This window comes from Myotis yumanensis, unplaced genomic scaffold (genome assembly GCF_028538775.1).
Source record: "Myotis yumanensis isolate MYYU_CA2020_CCGP unplaced genomic scaffold, mMyoYum1.0.hap1 SCAF_8, whole genome shotgun sequence".
Lineage (NCBI taxonomy): Eukaryota > Metazoa > Chordata > Mammalia > Chiroptera > Vespertilionidae > Myotis > Myotis yumanensis.
The window spans coordinates 75,780,846-75,808,389 of record NW_027223759.1 but is presented as its reverse complement, the minus strand read 5'-3'; the positions used below and the strand labels follow the sequence as shown (position 1 = coordinate 75,808,389).

Here is a 27,544-nt window from a genome sequence, read left to right as displayed (position 1 = left end):
GCGGTGCCCCCCGGCTGGCAGGGTCACAGATCTGGGTCCTGGGACCGCGGAGAGCCTCAAGCACTGCCCCCGTCTGGCAGGGTCACAGATCTGGGTCCTGGGACCGCGGACAGCCTCAAGCACTGCCGCCCCACCTGGCAGGGTCATAGATCCGAGTCCTGGACTGCGGACAGCCTCCCGCGGTGCCCCCCGGCTGGCAGGGTCACAGATCTGGGTCCTGGGACCGCGGACAGCCTCAAGCACTGCCCCCCACCCAGCAGGGTCACAGATCTGGGTCCCAGACCGCAGACAGCCTTGCCTGCTGCCACCTGCCTTCAGTATGAAAATTAGCCGCCATCTTGTTGCTTCAGGGTAGGGGTCCCCACTGGGGTGCCTGGCCAGTCTGGGTGAAGGGCTGAGGGCTGTTTTCAGGCTGGCAGGCGACTGAAGCTCCAAACCTCTCCTTTTTTTATTTTTTTTTTTTATTCTGGCATTTATTTACCTTCTATGCCTGTCATTGGAGCTGAGAGCCGGCTTTCTCTCTGAGGCTCGGCTGCTGAAAGCAGGTATCTGGCCTTTGTTTACCTTCTGTATTAGAAACAATGTTGCAGTCCTCCTGGCTGAAGCCTGGCTGACTGAAAGCGGGTTTCTGGGGTTTTGTTTAGCTTCTATATTTGTTACAATGTTTCAAACTGCAAGCTCAGAGGCGGGCAGCGCAGGCGGGGAAGCTTGGCTTCCTCCGTCACTGAAGCAACGAAGCCTCCCTGTTCGCTTCAAGCTGCCTGGCTGCCAGCCGCCATCTTGGCTGGCAGTTAATTTGCATATCTCACTGATTAGCCAATGGGAAGGGTAGCGGATGTACAGCTAATTACCATGTTTCTCTTTTATTAGATAGGATTCCTCAACGTAATTGCTCAAATGATTCAATAAAGAGAAAAGTATTTAATATGATGCTGCACAGTACAAAGAAATCTATTATCTAACAGCTTATGCCTTGCTGAGTCTGGCACAGATTATACTTAATGGGGGACTGTTTTTCCCAGTTTCATTGAATGGCACAAACATCAACCCAGTTGACCAAGCAAGAAATCTACATTCTACCTTTTCCCTCCCCTCCATATTCAGCCAATCACTAATGTCCATCGATTTGCCATTGTAATAATTCTTGAATTATTCCTTCTCAGTGTGCATGTGGTACAGCCACTGTCCTGGGTTAGACCACACACTGTGTACTGGGTTACCAGTGTGCATCCCAGCTGGATCCCCTGCCTAAAGGCTTGTTTCTTCCAGTGCATTCTCCACACAGCTACAGTTCTTTCCCTGAGGCTCAAATCTGATCCTTTTACTCTACTCCACTATATCAGTTTACTCAGAACCCTGTGGAAAATTACAAACCATGAACTGCGAGTTTCATGACATGGTTACTGCTCTCTATGGTCTCCAGCCTAGTCTCTCAGAATTCCTCCCTGACATTTTATGTTTTAGCCATGACGACCTACTTTTGGTTCCCTAAATATGCCACTTCTAGATGATCTTTGTGAGTTTGCAAAAACTATTCATCTGTCTGAAATATACTCCACCAGCCTCATCCCCTTCCTATTTCACTCCCTCATTTTTTGGTTGGCTCACCCTCCCCATCCTTTCCCCACCACCCCAAGGCAGGCCAGCTGTCTTCTCCCTTGTGCTTCCACAGTTTGAAGCACTAAATATACTCTATTACAGTTAAATGTTTATTTTGCTGTCTTCCCCAACATACTCCAATTTTTTGAGAGGTAGATGCTGGTATCTTGTTCACTGTTCCTCCCTGGCACCAAGCAATACCCTTGCTATCTAGTGGGCCCTCAATAAGGATCTGCTGAATTCATCAGGAAAACAGCTAAAGAAAGGATTCTTCAACACTCATTTGCATGTAACAGAGTAGTCAATTTATAATCTGTGGTAGTTCAAAAGTTCATTTATAAATTGGCTTGGGAGAACTCTGAATACATTTTCTCATAAAAACAATATTAAATGCAGTAGATAATTAGCCACCTTCCCAAAATCTATTTCATCCATAATGTAGCTAACCTGTATCATTTACAGTTACTATAGACTCTAACTACTGGATAACAATAATGGTTCTGGGGGAAATGTATGAAGAATTCCAATTTAGTAATGCCATGAACTACTAGTTTATGTAACTGGTTGAGGACAGACGTTCTAATAGGAAGGGAATGAAAAATGACTAAAAACTGGGGGTTGGGGGTGGCAAGGATTGGTCGTCTGCTGCCATTAATCTTTGGGAAAATGTTCTAATCTGGATCAACTGACATTTCATCTCTCTTCTATTCCTTCAAGAATCCTAGGAATTAGGTACCAACTTCCTACTGACTGTCAACACTTCAGACTTCCAACAAGGGTTTCCTATATCACAGATAGGAAGTTAAAAACAAGGTTCTCATATATATTCTTTTTCCTTAAACAAGCATTCTGTACTCACTATTACATGCAAAAAAAAAAAAGCTAAGCAAGCAAGCAAACAAAACAGCTATTAACTCTATGAAAAACAACAGTTGTCAAAAAAAGAAATGTAATTATAGTCAACTGTGAAATGCTTAACTGAGTCATTACACGGTAAACAATGAACACTAATCAAACCAAAAATTATGATATGGGAAAATGAAGCTGGGTGAAAGTATTGCAAATATGTTCTCATAATTTGTATTTTGCATTTGCTTTTTTATAAGTGTCTTTCATATTTCATACTTTTTTAAACACTAAAAATTTTAGTTTTGAGTCCCATTTATCCCCTTTAAAGTATGTGTTTTTACACATGTTGAATTAAAATGTTGTACATATGAAATTTATATAATGTTATTAAATCATGTTATCTCATTAAGTTTAATAACAAAAAAGTATGTATTTTTATATCCTATCTAAAAAAAATTGCTACCCAAAGTTTGGAAATATTTTTATGTATGTTTGCTATTAAAATTTTTATAAACTAGCTTATATTTATGTCTTTGACCTAATTCAAGTTAATTTTTATGTATGATGTGAAATAATGGTCAAGGCTCATTGTTTTCTTTAAGAACATCCAATTGTCCTAATACTGTTTGTTGAAAAACTATCATCTCTCATTGATGTACTTTTACAAGTAAAAAATCTAAGTTTTTACTTCTCTAGGATGAATATCCAGGACACACACACACACACACACACACACACATTTCTTTTTAGATAATTTTCCTAAGTTTATATGAGCCAAACTGGCAACACTGCTGGGAAGCAAGCTCTCAACTGCTTCCCATATTTTTATGACCACATTTTATCTCCACTACTGGCTTATAAACTGATTGAAAGAATTTTCTTTTTTCCAGATACTGTTTTTCTTTTTTTTATGTGTAGCATTTCCATTTTCCTGTGTTTATAGTTTTCCTATTTCTTCTGAAATTCTCCTTTTCATGTTTATTTTTTCTACTACACCCTTTAACATATTTTTCACAGCTTTAGAAAAATTCCTCGTGTAATAGTTCTACAATCTGGGTCATTTCTTCAATTGGCATTATTGATTGTCTTATCTTTTAACAAATCTCATAAATTCTATTTTAAAATTTCATAAATTCTATTTAATGCTAGAAATTATATCTAGAAGAACAGGACTGACTGAGATCAATGACACCTACACCCAGAAATGGGCACGCCTCTCTTCCTGCCAGGGTGATAGTATGGGAGGCACTAAGACAATGTGGACAGTATTGAGTTGTATTTAGGTTCTCCTATGACATTTATCTTCAGTACACCAAAAATTTTGAATTTCCCTATTTTGTGATAGTATGAACCCAGGGTTTTTCTAAGTGTTTCAGCTGTATTCTTAGCTTTCATCAGTCCTTCATGTCTACACTATAAATAGGTGTCTCTCTCTCTCCCCCAATAGATTGACCTTGATGATTTCTCAGTGTTAAGTTAATGGTAGGGGAACAGAGAATCTCTTGGGTTTCCTGGTAACAATCCTGTATAATAAAAGGCTAATATGCAAATCGACCGAATGGTGGAATGACCTGTCGCTATGACACACACTGACCACCAGGGGGCAGACACTCAATGCAGGAGCTGCCCCTAGTAGTCAGTGCGCTCCCACAGGGGGAGCACCGCTCAGCCAGAAGCCAGGCTCATGGCTGGCGAGTGCAGCAGCAGTGGAGGGAACCTCTCCTGACTCCACAGCAGCGCTAAGGACCCCTCGGGGGATGTCCGACTGCCGGCTTATGCCCGCTCCCTAGTCCTGGACTATGAGGGGGTGTAGGCTGGGCTGAGTGACCCCCTCTCAGTGCACAAATGTGCATCGGGCCTCTAGTTCATTATAAGGCAACTTTGCTCCAGCTGAATCTCAGAGATGGGACTTTCCTGCTGTTTCTATCCCTTTCCCCTATGGCAACTAATCTATATCTCATAACTGTGAGTGCTCCAGGGCAGGAAAGATGTCCTCCCCTCTCCTCCTGCAGGATTTCAACAGGGTTTCCTGATCAATCCACAGTGGTAGACAGCTGTTGTTTCTACCCAGCCCCCAGAAGCAGCTGATCCTGGACTGGGTTTTGGAGGCTGGGAGAGGGGGTTTGCCTCTCCCACAATGGCTTAAGGCTTTTGCTTAGTATGAGAAAAGAGTCCTGGAAATAAGCATGGGATTATGCTTATATTCCACCAACGGGATGCTCTCTGATCTCCTGGTCAGCACCAGGTAGAAGCCAGTGGAAGTAAAGCTTGTGTGTGCAGGTGGACTGCCTATGCCAGGACCCCCAGCATTTTGAACTGTCATGACAATCCATGCTCAGCCTTTATAATTTTGTTAAATTTTGGCTTTCTTCTTATCCACTTTTATGGAAGCTACCTTCTTCCTAACTCAATCTGCCAAAGGAAAGAATTTTATACATCTCATCTCAGACATTTTCTCAATCTAAGAAAGGGCATCTATGAAAAACATAAAGATAACAGTATAATTAATAGTGAAAGACCGAATGCTTTCTACCTAAGATTGGCAACAGGCAAAGCTGTTCAATCCTATCACTTCTATTAAAAATTATATTGTGTGCCTTCAGTGCGACAGGCAAGGCAAAGAAAAGACATATGGATTACTGGGAAAGAAGAGAAGTGTCTTTATGTGTAGACAAAATGATACTCTATGTAGAAAATTGCAAAGAATTTACAAAAAAGTATAGGAACTAATAAATGAGTTCAGGAAAGGTCAATATACAAAAATCAATAATTGTATCTTTAAAAATAAAAATGTAAAAATTTAAATTTAAGAAATACTTTTTACAAGAGCATAAAAGGACATGAAATACCTAAAAATAAATCTAACAAAATGTACTCAAGAAAATTGAAAACAGCCCAGCCAGTGTTGCTCAGTGGTTGAGCATCGACCTATGAACCAGGAGGTCACAGTTCAATTTCCAGTCAGGGCATATGCCCAGGTTGTGGGCTCGATCCCCAGTTGTAGGAGGCAACTAATGAATGATTCTCTCTCATCACTGACATTTCCATCTATCTCTCCCTCTCCCTTCCTCTCTGAAATCTATCTATCTATCTATCTATCTATCTATCTATCTATCTACCTATCATCTATCTATTTATCTATCTATCTATCTATCTATCTATCTATCTATCATCTATCTATCTAACTGAAAACATTGCTGGGAGAAATTAAAGAAGACCTCAATTAAATGAGATACTCTCTTAATGGATCAGGAGATTCAATGCTTAAGAAGTCAGTTCTTAATACCACCTCCCACCTGTTAGAATGGCTACTATAAAAAAGACAAAAATAACAAGTGTTCATGAGGATGCACAGAAAGGGAACCTTTGTGCACTGTTGATGGGAATAAAAATTGGTGCAGTCTCTATGGAAAATAGTATGGAGGTTCCTAAAAAAATTAGAACTAGAACTATCACATGGTCCCGTAATGCCACATTGAGTATTTATAAAAAGAAAAATTTAAAAAATAACTAAAAAGATATATGCACTCCAAGTTTACTGCACCATTGTTTATAGTGGCCAATACCTAGAAACAACATAAGTGGCCATCAATGGATGAATGGGTAAAGAAAATACGGTATAAAGCCTGAGGTGGGGCAGGAGCCCAATGAAGGGGTGCAAAGGGTAAAAAATGGCAGGTATCTGTAATACTCTCAAGAATAAAAATAAATTTAAATAATTATAAAAGAAAAAAAGAAAAAGTTATATATACACACAGTGGGATATTATTTAGCAATAAAAGAAGGAAATCTTGCTATTTACAACAGCATGGATAGACCTTGAGGGCATTATGCTAAGTGAAATAAATCAGACAGAGAAAGACTATCTCACTTACATGTGGAGTCTAAAAAAAAATACTCATTAGCAAAACAGATTGGTCATTGCCAAAGGTGGCGGTGTTGGTGGTGAGAGAAATGGGTGAAGGGGGTCAAAATGTACAAACCTCCGTTATAAAGTAAATGGGTCATGAGGATGTAAGATACAACATGGTGATTATCTATAATAATAAAACTGTAATATGCTAATTATGGACAGCTGAACAACCTTCCAGATGTCCTTCCGGACGACCTTCCGGATGAAGCCGCGAGAGCTGAGGCAGAGGCGGCTGCCGCGGCAGGCAGGGGGCCAAGGCAGAGGCAGTTGGGGTGATCAGCCAGGCAGGCAAGAGGTTAGGGGCGATCAGACAGGCAGGCGAGCAGTTAGGAGCAATCAGGCAGGCAGGCAGGCAGAGGGTTAGGGGTGATCAGGCAGGCAGGCGAGCAGTTAAGATCCAGCGGTCCCGAATTGCGAGAGGGATGTCCGACTGCTGGTTTAGGCCAAGGGGTCCTGGATTGCGAGAGGGTACAGGCCTGGCTGAGGGACACCCCTCACCCCCGTGCACAAATTTCGTGCACCGGGCCTCTAGTCCTAACATATAAAAACCCTGGGTCCGTCACATTCACAATGACTGGAGACGAGGACAGGGGAGGCGGGGCCCACACTCACACTCACTCACAACCACACACATGCACAGATACACACAGCACCCACCAGCTCACAGCCTTTTCTGCCTTTCTTTCCCTCCCTCCCAGCTCGCTCTCAGATCCTCTCTCAGAATGAGGAAACAAAACAGACTGGGCCTGAAGAGGCCTGGATGGAAGGGAGGGTGGGCAGAGGGTGGAGCAGCCCCCACTGGCCCTGCCCCCTCCCAGCCAGGAAAGAGGAAGAGGGAGACAGAGAGGCAGGGAGGCCTGGAAGACTGCTGAGAAAAACAAAGAGAGACAGAGACTGGGCGAGATCAAGCTGGCAGGGGAGGGCAGTTGGGGGCAAGATCAGGTTGGCAGGGGAGGGCAGTTAGGGGTGATCAGACAGGTAGAGGCAGTTGAGGGTGAGATCAGGCCGGCAGGGGAGAGGAGTTGGGGGTGAGATTAGGCCGGCAGGGGAGAGCAGTTAGGGGTGATCAGGCAGGCAGGCAGAGGCAGCTAGGGGCGATCAGGCAGGCAGGCAGAGGCAGTTAGGGGCAATCAGGCAGGCAGGCAGGTGAGTGGTTAGGAGCCAGCGGTCCCAGATTGCGAGAGGGATGGCTGGGTTGAGGGTACACCCCCGTACACAAATTTCGTGCACCAGGCCACTAGTCTACACTAATAAAAGAGAAACATGGTAATTAGTGTACGACCGCTACCCTTCCCATTGGCTAATCAGCATATCCTTATGCAAATTAACTGTCAGCCAAGATGGCGGCCAGCAGCCAGGCAGCTGGAAGCGAACATGAGGCTTGCTTGCTCCCGTGACTGCAGGCTCCAACGTTCCCCGCCTGACTTGCAGGCTTCTGAGCTGGCAGTTTGAAACTTTGTAACAGATATAGCTGGCTGGGATCTCAGAGCTGAAGTTATACATTGTTTCGATTATAGAACCGAAACAAACCAGATACCTGCTCTCAGAGCGAGAGCCAGAGCTAAAGCTGGCCCAGAAGAAAAAAAAAAGAAAAAAAGGAGCGGTTGGGAGCTTCAGTCAGCCTGAAAGCAGCCCTCAGCCACTCACCCAGACTGGCCAGGCACCCCAGTGGGGACCCCCACCCTGAAGGGTGTGTGACCAGCTGCAAACAGCCATCATCCCCTCATCCAGGCTGGCCAGGCACCCCAGTGGGGACCCCCACCCTAATCCAGGACACGCTCCAGGGCAAACCAGCCGGCCCCCAGGCTTCTATCCTATATAGTAAAAGGGTAATATGCCTCCCAGCACCGGGATCAGCAGAGCCGAGAGGTCTCCTGGCACCGGATCAGCGTGACGGGGGCAGCACCCAAACCCCCTGATCGCCCTGTGGCTCTGTGTGTGACAGGGTGTGGCATCCCAACCCCCTGATCGGCCCTGGTCTGTGTGTGACAGGGGGTGGCGCCCCAACCCCCCCGCCCCCACGGGCCCTGCTCTGTCTGTGACGGGGTAGAGCCATAACCTCCCCATTGGCCCTGCCCTGAGTGTGACAGTGGTGGCGCCCCAACCCCCTGATCTGCCCTGCTCTGTGTGTGACAGGGGGCGGTGCCCTAACTCCCCTATCGGCCCTACTCTGTGCATGACGGGGGAGCTCCTCAACCCCCTGATCGGCCCTGCTATGTGCATGACAGGGGGGAGCTCCCCAACCCCCTGATGGGCCCTGCTCTGTGCATGAGAGGGGGGAGCTCCCCAAACCCCTGATGGGCCCTGCTCTGTGCATCACAGGGGGTGGTGCCGCAACCTCCCCATTGACCCTGCCTTGAGTGTGTCAGGGGGCGGTGCCCCAACCCCCCAATCGGCCCTACCCTGAGCGTGACTGAGGGTGGCATCACAACCTCCCAATCCGCCCTGCTCTGTGCATGACAGGGGACGGTGCCCCAACTCCCCAATCAGCCCTGCTCTGAGCCCAACCAGGGGCTGCACTTAGGGATTGGGCCTGCCCTCTGCCACCCGGGAGCAGGCCTAAGCCAGCAGGTCGTTATCTCCCGAGGGGTCCCAGACTGCGAGAGGGCACAGGCCAGGCTGGGCCCCACCCCCACCCCCGAGTGCACAAATTTTTGTGCACCGGGCCTCTAGTATATATATAAAAGACTAATATGCAAAGCATCCCAGCGGGAGTTCGACAGGGAGTGGTTAGGGGCAATGAGGCTGGCAGGGAAGAATGGTTAGGGGTGATCAGGCCAGCAGGGGTGAGCGGTTAGGGGCGATCAGGGCAGCAGGGGAGTAGTTAGGGGCATCAGGCAGGCAGGCAGGCAGAGGTGATTAGTGGTGATCAGGCAGGCAGGTAGAAGAGTTAGGGATGATGAGGCAGGAAGGCAGAGTTGTTAGGGGTGATGAGGCAGGCAGGCGAGTGGTTAGGGGCAATCAGGCAGGCAGAGTGGTTAGGGGCGATTGGGCAGGCATGTAGAGTGGTTAGGGGTGATCAGGCAGGCAGGCAGGCAGGCAAGCGGTTAGGAGCCATCAGTACCAGATTGCGAGAGGGTGCAGGCCAGCTGAGGGACCCCTCCCCCACCCCCTGTGCACGAAATTTGTGCACAGGGACTCTAGTATTTAATAATACTGTATTCTAAGTTTGAAAGTTTCTAAGAGAGTGAATCTTAAGGGTCCTCACCATAAGAAAAAATATTTTGTGAGTATATATGGTGATGGATGTTAACTATATTTATTGTGGTGATCATTTTGCCATATACACAAATATCAAATCATTATGTTGTACACCTGAAACTAAGAAAATGTGTGCCCAATTATACCTCAATTTAAAAGAAGTTAATTCTTCCAAATTAACCTAAAAAATACCAATCATAATTGTACACTCTTAACAAGCTAAATTTTTAAAAAATCCTTACCGAGGATATGCTTTTATTGACTTTTTTAAAGAGAGAGGATGGGAGAGAGAGAGAGAGATACATCAACTGATTGCCTCCCATATGCTCTCCAATTGGAGATCGAATCTGCAACTTAGGTATGTGCTCTGACCAGGAAGTGAACCTGCAACCTTTTGGTGTATAGGACGACGTTCTGATCAACTGCGCCACCCAGTCAGGGCTTAATAGGCTAATTTTCAAACTCATAAAGGAAAGCAAAGGGCCTACAGTAGACAAAACAATTATGAAAAAGAATAAAGTAGGGCTAAACACAATGTGATTTCAGGACTTTAGTGTTCTGTAAGGTTATATGTACAGTACGATCAATGGAACAGAATAGAAAACCCAGAAACAGACCCACACATATATAACCAACTGATTTTTTATGAAACTGCCAAGATAATTTAATGATGGAAAAACAATCTTTCCAACAAAGAATGCTGAACAACTGAAAACTCATATGCAAAAAACCCCAAAGCAAAAACAAGTCACCCTCCACCCTTACCCTGTACAACACAAAAAAATTAACTCAAAATAGTGCATAGACCTACATATATACCCTAAAGCAGTGGTTCTCAACCTTCCTAATGCCACGACCCTTTAATACAGTTCCTCATGTTGTGGTGACCCCCAACCATAAAATTATTTTCGTTGCTACTTCATAACTGTAATTTTGCTACTGTTATGAATCGTAATGTAAATATCTGATATGCAGGATGTATTTAGGCGACCCCTGTGAATGGTTTGTTCAATCCCCAAAGGGGTTGCGACCAACAGGTTGAGAACCGCTGCCCTAAAGCTATAGTACATTTAGAAGAAAACATCGGAGAAAATCTTTGTAAACTTGGATCAAGCAAAAATTAATTAGGATTTAAAAGCACAAAACATAAAAGAAAAACTAGATAAATTTTGGACTGTTTCAAAATTTAAAATTTTTATTCTTTCATAGACAATGTTAAGAAAATAAAAATGAAATTCACAGACTTGGAAAAAATATTTGAAATGACATGTATGTTAAAGGACTTGTTTCTAAAATATATTAAGAGCTCTTATTATCCAATATAAATTGGGCTTGATAAGAACAGACACTTTTCAAAAGAAAATGACTAGTTGAAAAGCACATGAAAACATGTTCAATGCCATTAGCCATTAAGAAAAGACAAATGAAAATAACAATGAGGTACCACTACATACCAGAACAGCAGAAATTAAAATGACTAATAATACCAAGTGCTGACAAAATTTGGAACAACTGGAAATCTCATACATTTGCTTATAGCAATGCAAAATGGTATAGCCCTTTGGAAAACAATTTGGCAGCTTTTTAAAAAAATTTATTTTTTATTGATTTCAGAGAGGAAGGAAGAGAGATAGAGAATCATTGATTGGCTGCCTCATGTATGCCCCCTACTGGGGGGGCGGGATTGAGCCCGCAACCCAGGCATATGCCCTTGGTTGGAATCGAACCTGGGACCCTTTAGTCCGCATGCCAACACTCTATCCATTGAGCCAAATAGGCGCAGTGATGGCGAACCTTTTGAGCTCAGCGTGTCAGCATTTTGAAAAACCCTAACTTAACTCTGGTGCTGTGTCACATATAGAAATTTTTTGATATTTGCAACCATAGTAAAACAAAGACTTATATTTTTTATATTTACTTTATATATTTAAGTGCCATTTAACAAAGAAAAATCAACCAAAAAAATGAGCTCACATGTCACCTCTGACACACGTGTCATAGGTTCGTCATCACTGGGCTAAGGCCAATTTGGCAGATTTTTATAAAGATAAACTAAAATTTAAAATATGACCCAGATGTCCCATTTCCAGTTATTTACTCAAGGAAAATAAACAATGTCCATGCAAATACTGTACATGAATGATTATAACAGGCTTATTCATAATAGCTGAAACTAAGAGCAATCTAAATGGCCATTAGTTGGTAAAGAAATTTTTAAAAATTGTAGTATCCATATATTATAAAATTATTCAGCAATAAAAGTGAAAAAACTAATGACATGCAAAACCCTGTCAACATTCAAAAGCTTTATTGATGCTAAGTGAAAGAAGCTAGACATAAGGCTACTTACTATGTGACTCCATTTTTGTGACATTCGGGGAAAAGCAAAACTAGAGTGAAAGAAGCAGATCTGTGACTGCCAAGGTCGAGGGCTGCATGGGAGGGAAATGACTGCAAAGGCACATGAGGAACTAACAAGTTAAATAGACAGACTCATAGATGGAGAGCAGGCAGACGGCTCTGGGGTGGGGGGACTGTTAGGGGTGGTGGTGGAGGAATTGAGAAAAAAAAAGAAAAAGAGAGAAAGAACTCATGGACATGGACAAGAGTCTGGTGATTGCAGGGGGAGGTGGGTGGGTGGAGTAGAAGAGGGTATGGGAGAGATAAATGGTGATGGGAAAAAATAAAATAAAGAAAAAGAAAGAGATTAATTGAAAAATAAAAGGTACATAAGGAAACTATTTTAGAAATTAATTGAAAAAAAGGTACATAATGAAACTATTCTTTATCTTGATTGTAGTGATAATTACCTAATTTTATATATATATTCACATATATATATATATATATATACACACACACACACACATACACACACACACATACACACACACACACACACACACACACTAGGGTCCCAGTGCACGAATTCGTGCACCTTGAAAGGAACTGTGGGCCGCGAGGCTGCAGTACGCACAGGGGCGGGTCTCGGCCTATCCTCTGCAACCCCGCCTGGCCCCTCCCACCAAGGTCCCCCGTCCCCCCCCCCCCCACCCCCCACTCCCGGTCCCCTGTCTGTAGGCAGCCCCTCTCCTGTCACCGCCACTCACACCCACTGAAGGCATGGAGAGATTGGGGCCAGTGCCAGCAGCGAGAGTGATTGGAAGCTGCTGCCCCAATCGCCCTTCAGGAGCAGGGGGAGGTGGAGAAGCCTTCAGGGGCGATCAGGGCCTGCAGCTGCCGTTTGCACCTGCTGAAGGCGCTGAGCAATCAGGACCAGTGCCAGGCACTGGCAGCAGGTGTGAGCAGTGGCTCTGGCTCTGGCTCTGGCTGTGGGTACGAGTGGGGCAGGCACTGGCAGTGGGTGCAAGCGGCGGCTCCAGCGCCAGCAGCAGGTGCGAGCGCCAGGTGGGACCGCAACGCGTGGGAGCAAAGAATTTTCAGTAACCACCAGAGGCTTGCCCTGATGGCAGCGACCAGCACCCCGCCTTGGTCTGGTGCCCCCGCTCACCTGCTCCACCATCCCACCACGGCTGGTGCCCGCCATGCTCTGCGCATACCCCCTGGTGGCCAGTGCACGTCATAGCAACCCGTTGTTCAGTTGTTCCAGGTGTTCTGCCATTCGGTCTATTTGCATATTAGCCTTTTATTATATAGGATTTGTTAAGCCTCATCAATTTATACATTTTAAAAGAAAAAATTTCACTGTATATAAATTGTACCTTAATAAACCTCACTTTAAAAATTATGTTATAAAATATTTCAGAATTGGAGAGGGATAGCACTCCTTAGGATGTTTAAGTTCCACATGCTGGTGGAAACAACAACATGTGATGAGTCTAATTCATGGGCACACTGAGATTTAAAAACTAACACTTAAAAAAATGTTTTTTAATCCTCGCCCGAGGATAAGTTTGTATTGACTTTAGAGAGAGAGAAACATCAATATGAGAGCGAAACATTGATCGGATGCGCAGCCCAAATGTGCCCCGACCAGGGGTTGAACCGGCAACCTAAGTATGTGCCCTGACCAAGAATTGAACCTGCAGTCTTTTGGGGTACAGGGCAATGCTCCAACCAACTGAGCCACCTGGCCAGGACCAAAACTCAAACACTTTTTAGACAAACAGAACATGCTCACATTTATGTCTGTAGGGAACTAAAAACATAATACCAATAAAAAATAATGGAGAAATTAAAAAGATTAGTTGTAGCAATTATGCAGTAGAACCACAGAAAAGGCTGATAATGAAGATGAATATATATATATATGTCCTTTAAAGTATAAAATACCATCAAAGTGTACCCTTTTATTGGAAAGAGTCAATATGTGGATAGTAGTATAATGGTGTTCAATATACTATTGTTTACTTTGAATATGTCTAAATGTTTTTCATTATAAAGAGTTAAAAAATAAAATGGCAGAAATGTTACAATATGCAAATAAGCTGCTTAAGTAAAACCATCAAAGTACATTACATAATTTGTATCAAGACACACACATGATGGCCCAGCAATGAGTACCTTGGCAATAGCGGTCTGTTTAAACATGCGAGTAATCAACCCCATAGCAGTCTCAGTGGCAACGGAATTTGGAGCTCTCATTAATTTTTCCCACTCTTCAAAGCTGGCATTCAATTCCTGTGTGGGAGAAAGCAACAGTGTTTAGACATGAAGCATAAAGAACAGAACAATTAATGCAGTAATGAATCATGTCCTAACTTCTTTCATATATATAAAAATATAAAAAGAAAATTCCCTAAGATGCCAATGTGTTCATTCAAAGACATGGAGGCAGCTTAGTCACATGTTCACACCAATGGCAGAAACTAACGATACGCTGTAGGTGAAAACCTTTGCTAACATCATAAACCAAACAATTGCAGCTTCCTCTTAAGGGAAAACATTTTGTAAAGTAAACATAAAAATGTAAATACATAAGAAAAAAGCGCAGTGAAGATGTATATGGTAGCAAACTATTTTTATAAAGAGATATGATGTTACTTAAATAAAATCAAACAAAAGACTTGGGGGATATTAGTTAAATAAAAATATAATATAATCATACATTCTCTTATTTTTCTTTCAAATGCTAAAATAGTGGATAAAGGAAATTGGATTATTCTTATTTTTCCAATAACATATTGCTCAATGTTTATAGAATGCTTACTCTAAGATTTCAAAATAAAACAATGCAATAAATAATCTTTGTCAACAAAGTTATGCCAAGATTTGAAGAAATTTCAGAAAATATATAAGCATTGCACTACCAAAAATGTATATAAAGATTTGCTAAATACAATTTGGCTTTCTGATATGTTTAACTTCACATCTTACATGATCACAGAGTTTTAAGATTGCAAGAAGAGGGCTGTATCTAAGTTATTTTAAAGGACAGCTACTTATACTTAAAAATAAAAAAATCCTAGAAGAAGAAACACAACTTCCCTTGCTTCACTCCCTACAGAAACTCAGAATTCTTAATACTAAATCTTTGTTGTAATTGAATTACTTTTTTTCTATATTCAGCAGAAATATACTTTTTAATCACTAGGATACTGAATCTTTTCACATTATATGACTAAAGTTAAATTCTTCCTGCTCGGTTCTCAAAATAATACAAAGCCAATACATATGCTCTATTAATTAAATCTATTTTAAGAAAGCAGACTTTTCCTCCTGTACAATATGAAATATGTACAACCTTTCTTAGTATAATTTAAAATGATTTAAAATAAGACTTTCAATCAAAAAGGGTTCTCACCTTGGCTGCTGCTGATGGAAGGTCGAAAGGAATACGCTGTCTGATTTTAGGGGGCAGCTGGGTTAAAACGTCAGTCTTTAGCCTTCTAATCATTATGTCACTTAATAACTGATGAAGTTCATTAAGATTTGACGCCCCTCTACAATCCCACTGAGCCCTTTTACCAAAATATCTGTTAATATGAAGAAAAGAACATGCAGTAAGAAAACAATTTATCCAATGTGTTCTTCCTTTAAATGATAGGAGCCATGGCACTGCTTTTACTGCTATTTTTTTAATGCAAATTAGTTTCAAAAAGCTCAGCTTAAGAAATAGTTATGAATAAGATTACACATAACTTTCAACCATAGGAAATACTAGTGTCTAAACGTACCGTTTACACTGAGTTCATGCAAGGCTAGGTGAACTGGTCACTCTGACGACCACTGGCAATTCTGGGTGGGCTCCCAGGGCAGGCAGTGGGTTTATCAGATGTAGCCCTAATGAGGCACCCACTGCCAGTACACCAGCCAGTCAGCAACCCAACCACCTAAAACATCTCCACACCCTGGGAGGTATGATCTGGCACCCACAGCAAAGGAAATAAAACAACAACAACAACCCACTGTGAAAGAGAGAATGGGGGGATACAATGTTTACTGGTAGAAGTCAATGCAGGCAGCTGACTTGGTAAAGAAAGGAAGCTACAACTTAAAATGCTTGCAAAAGGTGACTTTCCCCCTAGACCTCCAGGAAAATCAGGAGTTGGAAGCACCAAGGACTGTGAACAGGTGTTAAGGCAAGGGTTGAAATATAAATATTTAGATCTGGTGGATCTACTAAACCCGTGGTCGGGTTTTAAAATCTGGTTTCTATCTCTTTATTATTATTTCCTTTATGTTTACACATCTTTTTTTTTTTAAACTTTCTCCACACCTTCCTTCAGTTCTTTGAGCATCTTTAAGACAACTGTCTTAGTCTTTTCCTATGAGATCTGTCATCAGATATTTTTCAAGAGTTTCTGTTGACTTATTTTTTTCCTTTGAATGGATCAAGTGGGATTGCAAGGCTAGTACAATATTCATAAATCAATAAATGTGATACATCACATAAATACAATGAAGGATAAAATCACATGCATATCAAATGATGCAGGAAAAAGCATTTGATAAAATCTAGCACCCATTTACGAGAAAAACTCTCAGCAAAGTGGGAATGGAGGGAAAGACAACAACAAAAAAAGGAGCATGTTAAACAGCACCACACCAACTGTAAAATCCAGATGATAGTCACTTAGCTTATTTAGAAAGTTAAAATAAATGAATAAAACAAGGAAATAGAAAAGATTAAGAGACTAAATTCAGAGATTAAGAGAGATATAAGAGCCCTAGGTGGTTTGGCTCGGTGGATAGAGCGTCGGCCTGCGGACTGAAGGGTCTCAGGTTTGATTCCGGCCAAAGGCACATGCCTGGGTTGCGGGCTCGATCCCCAGTAGGGGGCGTGCAGGAGGCAGCCAATCAATGATTCTCTCTCATCACTGATGTTTCTATCTCTCTCTCCCTCTCCCTTCCTCTCTGAAGTCAATAAAGAAATATATTTTTTTTAAAAAGAGAGACATAAGAGATATTTATCATTTATAATGCATGAGTCTTATTTTAGGCACTGATCCAAACAAATGATGGGGAAAAAAACTTTAAAAAAAGAACTACAAATTTATGACATTCACAAGATAACTGGAAATTTGAACATTTACTATATTCTTAAAATATTAAGAAATTATTATTAATTTTAATTGTTTAAGCATGATAAAGGTATTATAAGTTTTTTAAATGAGTCCTTACTATTTAGAGATATGTACTGTAATATTTTATGCACAAAATGTGATATCTAGGCTTTTTTTCCAAACAACACAGGGTAGTGAGGGTACATGGGAGTATAGGTAAACCAAGAGTGGTCATGTGTTGATAAATGTCAAAGCTGATGAAGAAGAGTACATTGGGGTGGGGTGGGGGTGTCATTATACTATTGAAATTTTTCCATAATAAAATATTAAAAAGAAGACCAGAAAATAAATTAAGAAAAAAAGTGATGGAATTCAGGAATTTGGGAATCTAATAGAGTAAATGGCAACAGAAAACACAGGACGATGGCTCTTCACACTAATAAAAGAGAAACATGGTAATTAGCGTACGACCGGTACCCTTCCCATTGGCTAATCAGCATATCCTTATGCAAATTAACTGTCAGCCAAGATGGCGGCCGGCAGCCATGCACTGAAGCGAACAGGGAGGCTTGCTTGCTCCAGTGATGGCGAACTCCAACATTCCCCGCCTGACTTGCCGGCCTCTCAGCTGCAACTCTAAGCAACTATGTTGCAAATATAGAAGCTAAACAAAACCCCAGAAACCGGCTTTCAGTCAGCCAGGCTTCAGCCAGCCGGACCGCAACATTGTATCAAATACAGAAGGTAAAGGCCAGAAACCTGCTTTCAGCAGCGAGGCCCCAGAGATAAAGCTGGCCCAGAATAGAAAAAAAAAAAAAGGAAAAAAAGGAGCAGTTGGGAGCTTCAGTCACCTACCAGCCTGAAAACGGCCCTTAGCCCCTTAGCCAGACTGGCCAGGCACCCCAGTGGGGACCCCAGCCTGATCCAGGACACCCTTCAGGGCAAACCAGCCAGCCCCCACCCTTGCACCAGGCCTCTATCCTATATAGTAAAAGTGTAATAAGCCTCCCAGCACCGGGATCAGCGGAGCCGCGAGGCCTCCCGGCACCAGGATCAGCGTGACAGGGGGCAGTGCCCAAACCCCCTGATCGCCCTGCGGCTCTGTGAGTGACAGGGGGCGAGGCCACAACCTCCCTATCCACCCTGCTCTGTTCCTGACAGGGGAAGGCGCCCCAACCCCCTGATCAGCCCTGCTCTGTGCCTGATAGGGGGGAGCTCCCCAACCCCCTGATCGCCCTGTGGCTCTGTGTGTGACAGGGTGCGGTGCACCAACCCCCTGATCAGCCCTGCTCTGTGTGTGACAGGGTGCGGCGCCCCAACCCCCCCCCCCCCCATGGGCCCTGCTCTGTGTGTGACAGGGTAGAGCCATAACCTCCCCATCGGCCCTGCCCTGAGTGTGACAGTGGCAGCGCCCCAACCCCCTGATTGGCCCTGCTCTGTGGGTGATAGAGGGTGGCGCCCCAACCCCCCTCCACGGGCCTTGCTGTGTGTGTGACAGGATAGAGCCATAACCTCCCCATTGGCCCTGTCCTGAGTGTGACAGGGTGCAGCACCCCAACTCCCTGATCCGCCCTGCTCTGTGTGTGACAGGGAGCGGTGCCCCAACTCCCCTATCGGCCCTACTCTGTGAGTGACATGGGGGAGCTCCCCAACCCCCTGATCGACCCTGCTCTGTGAGTGACAGGGGGCAGTGCCCCAACCCCCTGATCGGCCCTGCTCTGTGCGTGACAGGGGGTGGCGCCGCAACCTCCCCATTGACCCTGCCTTGAGTGTGACAGGGGGCAGTGCCCCAACCCCCCAATCGGCCCTACCCTGAGCATGACTGAGGGTGGCATCGCAACCTCCCAATCCGCCCTGCTCTGTGCATGACAGGGGGCGGCTCCCCAACTCCCCAATCGGCCCTGCTCTGAGCCTGACCAGGGGCTGCACCTAGGGATTGGGCGTGCCCTCTGCCACCCGGGAGCAGGCCTAAGCCATCAGGTCGTTATCTCCCGAGGGGTCCCAGACTGTGAGAGGGCACAGGCCGGGCTGGGGCACCCCCCTCCTCCCCTGAGTGCACAAATTTTTGTGCACCGGGCCTCTAGTCTATATATATATAAAAGGCTAATATGCAAAGTGTCCCCGTGGGAGTTCACCGGGAGACTAGCAGTTCTATCACTCTCTATGACATGTGTTGACCACCAGGGGGTGGCAAGGAAGGAATGAAGGAAGGCCCCAGCAGGCAGCAGGCAGCTGGCGAAGGAATGCCCCAGCCAGCAGCTGGCAGCCAGGGAAGGGAGGCCCCGGCTGGCAGCTGGAAGGCCCTGATTGGCCCTGATTGCCGGCCATGCCTAGGGACCCCACCCATGCACTAATTTCATGTACTGGGCCTCTAGCACCTAAAGAAAAACCATCCAGATTGGAGTAGAACAGAAGCAATGGGATGGGAGGCCTCCAGGAAAAAGAAAAAAGATTATTTATGTGCTTGTAAGACCTTTCGGAAGTTGACAGAACTGTTGGAGTCTTTGAGTAAAAAAAAAGAAGTGATGGCTATATAGAAAACCAAAAGATTTGGGGGGGGGGGGGGGCGGGGATAACTATAAGATTAAAAGTCAACCAAGAAAGAAACAGTCAACTACTTGATTCATTAGAGAATGTTAATTTATTTAATCTGTTTATTCTATTTATTCAGTCAATATAAACATGGACACTGAACTACCAAATAATTCAAACACTGGAAAGAGAATGGAAGGAAGGTGGTGTCAAGGGGGGAGGGGGTGTTAATTACTGCTCTTTTACCTTTTAGTTTTGTAATCTGGACAAATTACTTAACCTTCCCAAATCTCAGTTTACTCTAGATAATACATCTAAAATACATGGCACAGTATCTTATGTATAAAAGGTAATATCATGTAGCCCATGAAAATGATATATTTTAGTTATTGATATAGAAGATATCCTAAAAATAGTGCTACATGAAAAAGCATATTACAGAAGAGTATGTATAATATGGCTCTATTTAGATAAAATTGTCTGTCTATCTATTTATCTATCCACCTATCTATTATCTATCTTTATGTACTTAAGCAGAGAAGCTACCTAGAGGGAAAGTTATCAAAACACATTAGTAATGGTTATCTCTGGAGAGTGCAATTCTAGTTGATTTTTTACTAATTAAAATTTTTTTCTTTGTTTGATTTATTAAATATAAATGATTTCCCCCAAAGCAGTAAATTATCTTATAAATTAGTAAAAATAAAGGAAATAAACTTATAAAGATAATTTTAAAGCATGAGACAAGGTGATGCTAAGTGAAATTAGCAAATGATAGCATTACAGTCAGGCTCCATTAAAACTATGTAAAATTATTAGATCTACAGACAAGGTAGACATAAAGAAAAAATGAAAATAATTTACTGGTTACTATAGTTAGATTATTTCCTTTCCAGTTTTATTGCTACAGTGTTATATATTTTTATTTTCAAAAGTACATATATATGAGTATGTATATTTTATAAGTTCTTACTCATATTACTAAAATCTACTTGCCTATTAAGTTTCACTCCTTGATAATAGCTTTGCCCTCTGAGGCCACAAAGACAAAAGTCTAATTTCTTCAAAATGACAGATCTTTAAATATTTAAAGACAGACTCCCTCTAGGTCTTTTCTTTTTTAAAAAAAATTCCTACAGGCTTTCTAAGACCAGGCACTAGGTCTTTCTCATCTTTCTATTGCAAGCATCACTGAAATAATGTCTTAATTATAGCAGGCAATCAATAATATCAGGTATTTGTTCAGCTGAATATGAAATCCCCTCATTATTCTGGTCACCCTTTCCAGATATGTTTTCACCTATTAACATGCTTCTTAAAATAGGACTTATAGTTCCCTCTCAATTCCTTGTATTCCTTGCCTCCAATGACCTTCTAAAATCTGCTCCAACCATTCATTCCACTCCTACAGCTATAAACAGTGCTGAAAAATACCTCTACCTGATAAATTAGATTAGTCCACCTTTTCATTTATACCCACTACATCTTTACTATTCCATCAGGACCTACGGTCAACTGACTGCTCCACTTTCACCATATCCACAAATTCCTTCCTGCCTTCACACCCATCCTCACCTTGTTTTGATCTCTGAGTCCATACATTAGCATTGTTATGATCAACATAACATAATTTCACAGTCTATGCATCAGAAGCTCATGGGGGAAAAGAATCTTCAATGGCGCCTTCTCCAAGCCTGTACTTAGGCTGCTGGGGAAATTGCACCTTAGAAAAGACTGCTTCCTCTATAAATCTAGAATCACTAATCTCAAGTGGTTACTCAGTGCTGTGACCAATTCTAAAACACTAGTCGTGTTACCTCATTCTCCCATTAAGCAAAATTTCAAACCATGTCAACATTCATCAAACTTTTAACCCTCTATGTTTTCCATTTCTCTGAACACATGACTGTCCTTCCCATTTCACAGAGAAGATAAATCACCATATGCAAATTCCCTAAATTTTCCACCACCTCAGAAACTATTATATATTCTCAATAATACCATGCAGCCATAAAAAGAATGAAGTTATTTATATATACCAAAAAAGAACAAATAAGGACAGTACAAAACAACATTTATGTTTTTAATATACTACCACTTATGTAAAAATATACATTTGCTTGAAAATGCACACAATTTCTGTGGGAAGATTAAAAACTAAATATAGAAAATAAAAACTACATATAGTTGCTTAAAAGAAGGGAACTGAGGTGAAAGAGATTTTTCAAAGTAAATACTCAGTACTATTGGTTTGGAATTTTGAACCATGCAAAACTATTGCCCAAAAAAGTAACAAACAAAACTAGTAAATATAATTATGTACATCCTTTTCATGCTTTAAAATCCCACAATGCATGGGCTAGGTGGGGGAGCTAAAGAGTCATTATTTCACGGGCACAGAGTTTCAGATTGGGATGATGAAAAAGTTCTGGAGATGGTGGTGTTTGCACAATAACGTTAATGTACTTAATGTCACTGAACTCTACACTTAAAAATAGTTAAAATGGTAAATTTCTTATGTATATTTTATTACAATTAAAAGCCCCACAATACTGAAAATTAAAACACAAAACAAAACACTCTCCAATGCTTCTTACTGCTATTATGATCAAGGACAAGACTCTGACCAAGACACCATCAGCTCTAGAATATTCAACTGAACCAGATTTATTTTAGTTCCTCAAGGCTTCTTCCTGGGATGCAAACAGGGATCTACCACTGGCAAGATGCTTCCTTCTGTCCTTTGTACTTGATCAGTTCTCTCTACTAAACTCGACCATAACATCCTTCACTTCCCTTTTATGACTCATCACAACTATAATTTCCTAGTTAGTTGAATTAAAAACTCAGTGAAGGTTAGGACTATTGAGTCTTGTTACTGAATGCATATTTGATACCCAGCATATGGCATCGTATATAACAGATAACCTATAAACATTTTTTGGATGAATGGATTAATTAAAAATTAAACCATAATCCAGATGTACTCTAATCAATGAGTGGAGTAGAGCCAGGCCTTACTCTATTTCTTTAAATAATGTGCCTTAATATTACTTTATTTTTATCAGTTATGACAGACAGTTGACTTCCATTTAGTGTAGGGTTATTCAAAACCATAAATCTTTTTGAACTGAACTGCTAATAATAGGTGGGAATTTCTCAAATCACTTCCACACAGAACAGACTTTCTAAGCATAAGTGCAGAATTTATGCTATTAATTTTTATCTAATTATTTTTCAAACTTGTCTCTGCCATATAGGATATTAACTATTTCTCCCAGATTTGAACCATTTGCAAATGGAATAGACCTGACCTCTATTTAGCCATGGATGAGAATTAAATGTGACAGTGCTGAGGACAAAGAACTGTGCAATTTCATAAGAGACATTTCTTGAAGCTGACAATGACCTATTAATTAACACTTTTGGGGAAAGGCTATAAATATATTTAATATGAATTACTACCCAGAATTTTCCCTCTCATAAAAATTTAAACAACCGATTTCTCCTATGAGGTGAATCCAGCACAAAATAACAGTGATAAAGAAAGTTTAGGAAAATTTGATAAATGGCTATAAAGATATTCTGGGATATTCTTAACCTTCAAGCATGACATCAGGGAAGGCAAGTATGTCCTCCCACAGTGTGGCTTTCGAAGGTGACTGCTGATAACAGGGTGCTTGGCTGGATTATCTATGTGACCTCTCTTTCAATGTAAAAGGACATTTATTGAAGTTACCATTCCCTAAGACTTTCTTACTTTCTCAGTGAAAAAGTAAGAGGAAGTCAGATCCAGGGCAAGCCATTAAGCTCAGCAGATGTCTGCAAAGTGACAGAGGGGGCTGGGTGATCTAAGTGCTAATGGCTGACAACTGAATGTGCTGCCTTTTCCAAGTCGTATTTGTATTTATAGCTTCCTCTAAATATAACCTAGGAGGGTGAATGATGTAAGGGATTTTTGGGTACGGGATGTTCTGGTTGAGTAATACTCTCTCTGTGCCTTTCAAATCAAAGGTGGTTACCTATACCTAGACTTCTCCAAACCACATTCACATTAGCATATTTGTTTGTTATCACTTATTTTTTTAATAAACTGTATAATGGCAAAGTTAGATTTTGGTCCAAGCTTCACTTAACTTTATTTTGAATATAGTCGTGACATTTCAAATATGAAATGAGTATAGAACTGAATAACTAACCATAATTTGCTTTCTGCAAAATTATAGTGTGAAAATGACACCTTCATAGAATCAAAACATTATGGGGGGAAATTAACATTTCACAGACTAACTTAGAATGCCAGGAAGTGACTTGATTTGAATCAGAGTCTATGAAGTCATAGTGCTTTCAAAGTAAAGAAGTAAAGGAATAACATAAAACTTTTGAAATGGAATCTAGAAGAAAATGCCATTTGAGAAGCACAATAATAATCTTGAAATGGCTCTCTCTAGTAAACAGGAAATAGCCCACAATCTTCCCATCATAAAGCACTTCATAAAGATAATCTTTTCTTTGAAACAACTTTGGTATTAATAACCAAGAAAGGAACAGGCATATACTTCTGCTGTTTATGACAAGTCCTAATCCAGTTAGTGTTTGCTTATGTAGGCAAACTTTGACATTTATAGTCTGCAGGAATTGTGAGTAAGTGCTTGCCAACAATATCTGGTATCATGCCTATTTGGCATTGTATCTTAATACTATTTATTATTTATGTAGAGAAAGACTGAATTTTTAACAGCAACTTTGTGCAAGGACACCTTAATGAATTCTTTTTTGTTTTGAACATTTTTCAGCTGATCCTTTCAGGTCTTGCAAATACTGGTAATTTTGCCTTTCTTTCCAGTATTTACCTCTTATTTTTCTTTTGAGAAACAACTGATAGTGCCTCTAAAATAAAGGTAAATTGTGGTCACAGTGAACATCCTTGCCTTTATTTTAGTGTTTCATGTGATGGTGGCGTTGGGCTTAAAAACATACACGCACACATATACATAAACATATATATTGCACCCTATCTAATAAAGAGGGAATATGCTAATTGACCACCCCACCCTCAAAGATGGTGGCGCCCACAACCAATAAGGAGGGAATATGCTAATTGCTGCCACGCCCTCAAAGATGGAGGTGCCCACAGCCAATAAGGAGGGGATATGCTAATTGCTGCCACGCCCTCAAAGATGGCGGTGCCCACAGCCACAAGATGGCGGCGCTCAGTCCCCTTAGCCCTGCTATACCTAGACTTCTCCAAACCACATTCACATTAGCATATGTCCCCCAGTCCCCTCAGCCCCCAGTCACCCAGGGCCGGCCCGAGGCTCAGGTAACCAGGGCCACCCGAGGCTTGCACTGCCGGCAGTGGCAGCAGCAGAAGTGTGATGGGGCATCACCTTCCCCTGATCACCGGGTCGCCTCCTGCCCCTGAGGGCTCCCGGACTGTGAGAGGGGGCAGGCTGGGCTGAGGGACCCCCTCCAGTGCATGAATTTTCATGCAGTGGGCCTCTAGTATATGTATATACAGTTATAATTACACTCACACATATATACACCTTAAATTTATTATTAAAGACTATATGTAATCAAGAATGGATGCTGAATTCCATCAAATTACTTCTCAGCATATATGGAGAAGATAAAGTTTTTCCCTGAGTTGTTAGCATAGTAAATTACATTAATACTTTTCCTAATATTAAACTATGCTTGCATTCCTTATAAAAATTCCATTTGCATATGGTTAGTATATTGGGCCTTTTAATTAGTTTCTGGATTATACTAATATTGAAGATTTCTACATTTACAGTCTTTGGTAGAAAAGGTCCTTGTTTTCTTTTTTGTTGTGCTATCTTGTCTGAGGAACTCATATCACAAAGAGCTGATTTTTATATTATGCACAGATTTACAGTATATCAACATGAAAAAAAGCCAATAAATTTAGTAGAATGAAGGGCAAAGAACATAAACAATTAACTGAAAAAGAGCACAAATGACTTTTACATGTATAAAAAAATCTTGACTACATTTAATAACATAAGAAAACAAATATGCATTAAAACTACTCTCAGATCACATTAGGAAGATAAAACATTTTATATTAGAACATGTTGGCAAAGTGCGGGGAGACAATCTTCCTGCTGGTGGGAATATCAATTGGTATAACTTGTGTGGAGCATAATTTGTCAAAAATATGTAAAATATAAAAATGCACATGGCCTTTTTACCAGCAATTCCACTTGTATAAATTTATCTTACAGATTTATTCCTGTGTGTGACATGAAATATTAAAGTAGCTAATAATTATTGAGTTCTCACTATGTGCCAGTTACTGTTCAAGCCCTTTATAAATATTAGCTCATGTCAGTTTCATAATAATTCTGAGGCAGAAATATCATTCTCTGTTTTTAGACCTGAAGAAACTAAGGTATAGGGAGGTAAAGGTACTTTCCTACCATGAAATATCTGGTAAACACTGGATGTGAAAATAAAACACTGCTGATCTCCCCTAGTCTCCCATGCTCTTTGCCACTACACGGCCTCTGACCACGTGCAAGTTATTCATTGCTGCATTGTATGCAACAGCTATATATCACAAACAAATGCCGATTAGCAGTAGGCTAGTTAAATAAAATATAGTGCATCCAAACAGTGGAACACAAGCAATATTTAAAAAGAATGCCAAAACTCTTTCAGTAACTGATCGGAAGAATCTCCAATACATTAGATGAAGACAGCAAACTGCAGAACAGTGTGTAGATTATACTACTATATATGTAGAAATAAAATGAACTATTATTGTGTGTGTGTATATATATATATATAATCATGTGTGCTTTTTCATGCATAGAGTACCTCCAGAAGAATACATAAGAAACTGCCAACACTGGTTACCTGGAAAGAAAAATGGCTGTCTGTCACTTTCCCATAATGTGCATGCTCAGCTAGTCAATACAAAAAAAAAAAAAAAATCATTCCAAAAATAAAGTAAGTGGAAGGTTAAAAATGAAGAAAAATTGCCATTATCTACTCCTTTTTTTAAATTTCATACATAGGTCATCACATACATAAGATTTTACTTGAAGAAATTATTCCACAAGTTTGAAAAACACTGGAACAAGGAATGACTAATCAAGCTGCATGTGCACAGTAAATATGTGAGGATTAAAGCTTATAGAAAATAGTTTGTCTTACCTGACATGTGCGTTACAGTATCTTTTGGCATATTCAGTCCATGTTCCAAATTTTTGTGGAAAGAGAGCTTCAATCTGCATAAAAAGCTGTAACAATGCAAGTGTTCTCAATATGTTGAAATATTATTAGTCAATTATTATTACTATGATAAATCCAGTTAGTAAAATAATAAAAAGTAAAAAAGGAAATCTACCTCTTCTTCCTCAAGATCCCTCCTTCCCCTCCACCCCTCATTCCTGCCATCCCGTTCTTCAGGGATAACTGCATCCTTTTTTTTTTTTTAAATATATTTTATTGATTTTTTACAGATAAGAAGGGAGAGGGATAGAGAGTTAGAAACATCGATGAGAGAGATCAATCAGCTGCCTCCTGCACGCCCCCCACTGGGGATGTGCCCGCAACCAAGGTACATGCCCTTGACCGGAATCGAACCCGGGACCCTTGAGTCCGCAGGCCGACGCTCTATCCACTGAGTCAAACCGGTTCGGCTAACTGCATCCTTTTGTTAAACATACATTTATGCATTTTCTATGTCTACATAAGTATAGGTACATAGTCTCTTTCATTAACATGAATAGGGTCCTATTATACATACACAACTAGAATTTGTCCCCCCAAAACATGTCTTCGACATAATGTACATATATATTGCTTTTTTTAACTTCGTTTAAAAAATTCTGATGAATGTATTATAATAACAAAGCTCTGTTGCTGTTACATAGCAACCCATTGTGTTTATTTAAAATTTTTTTTTTAATTGATTTTATTGATTTCAGAGAGGTAGGGAGAGGGAGAGAGA

The 27,544-nt window shown here is 41.4% G+C and overlaps 1 protein-coding gene across 2 annotated transcripts in view; it reads right to left on the bottom strand.

Annotated features, from left to right (window-relative positions):
• ZRANB3 (zinc finger RANBP2-type containing 3) overlaps positions 1-27,544 on the bottom strand; it is a 249,644-nt gene that overhangs the window by 65,867 nt on the left and 156,233 nt on the right. For both annotated transcript variants that reach the window (XM_070423080.1, XM_070423081.1), the window contains exons 6-8: positions 26,746-26,831; positions 15,327-15,498; positions 14,087-14,203 (exon numbers count right to left, since the gene is read on the bottom strand). In XM_070423080.1, coding sequence (XP_070279181.1) covers positions 14,087-14,203; positions 15,327-15,498; positions 26,746-26,831 — 375 coding nt within the window. The remainder of the gene's footprint in view (positions 1-14,086; positions 14,204-15,326; positions 15,499-26,745; positions 26,832-27,544) is intronic.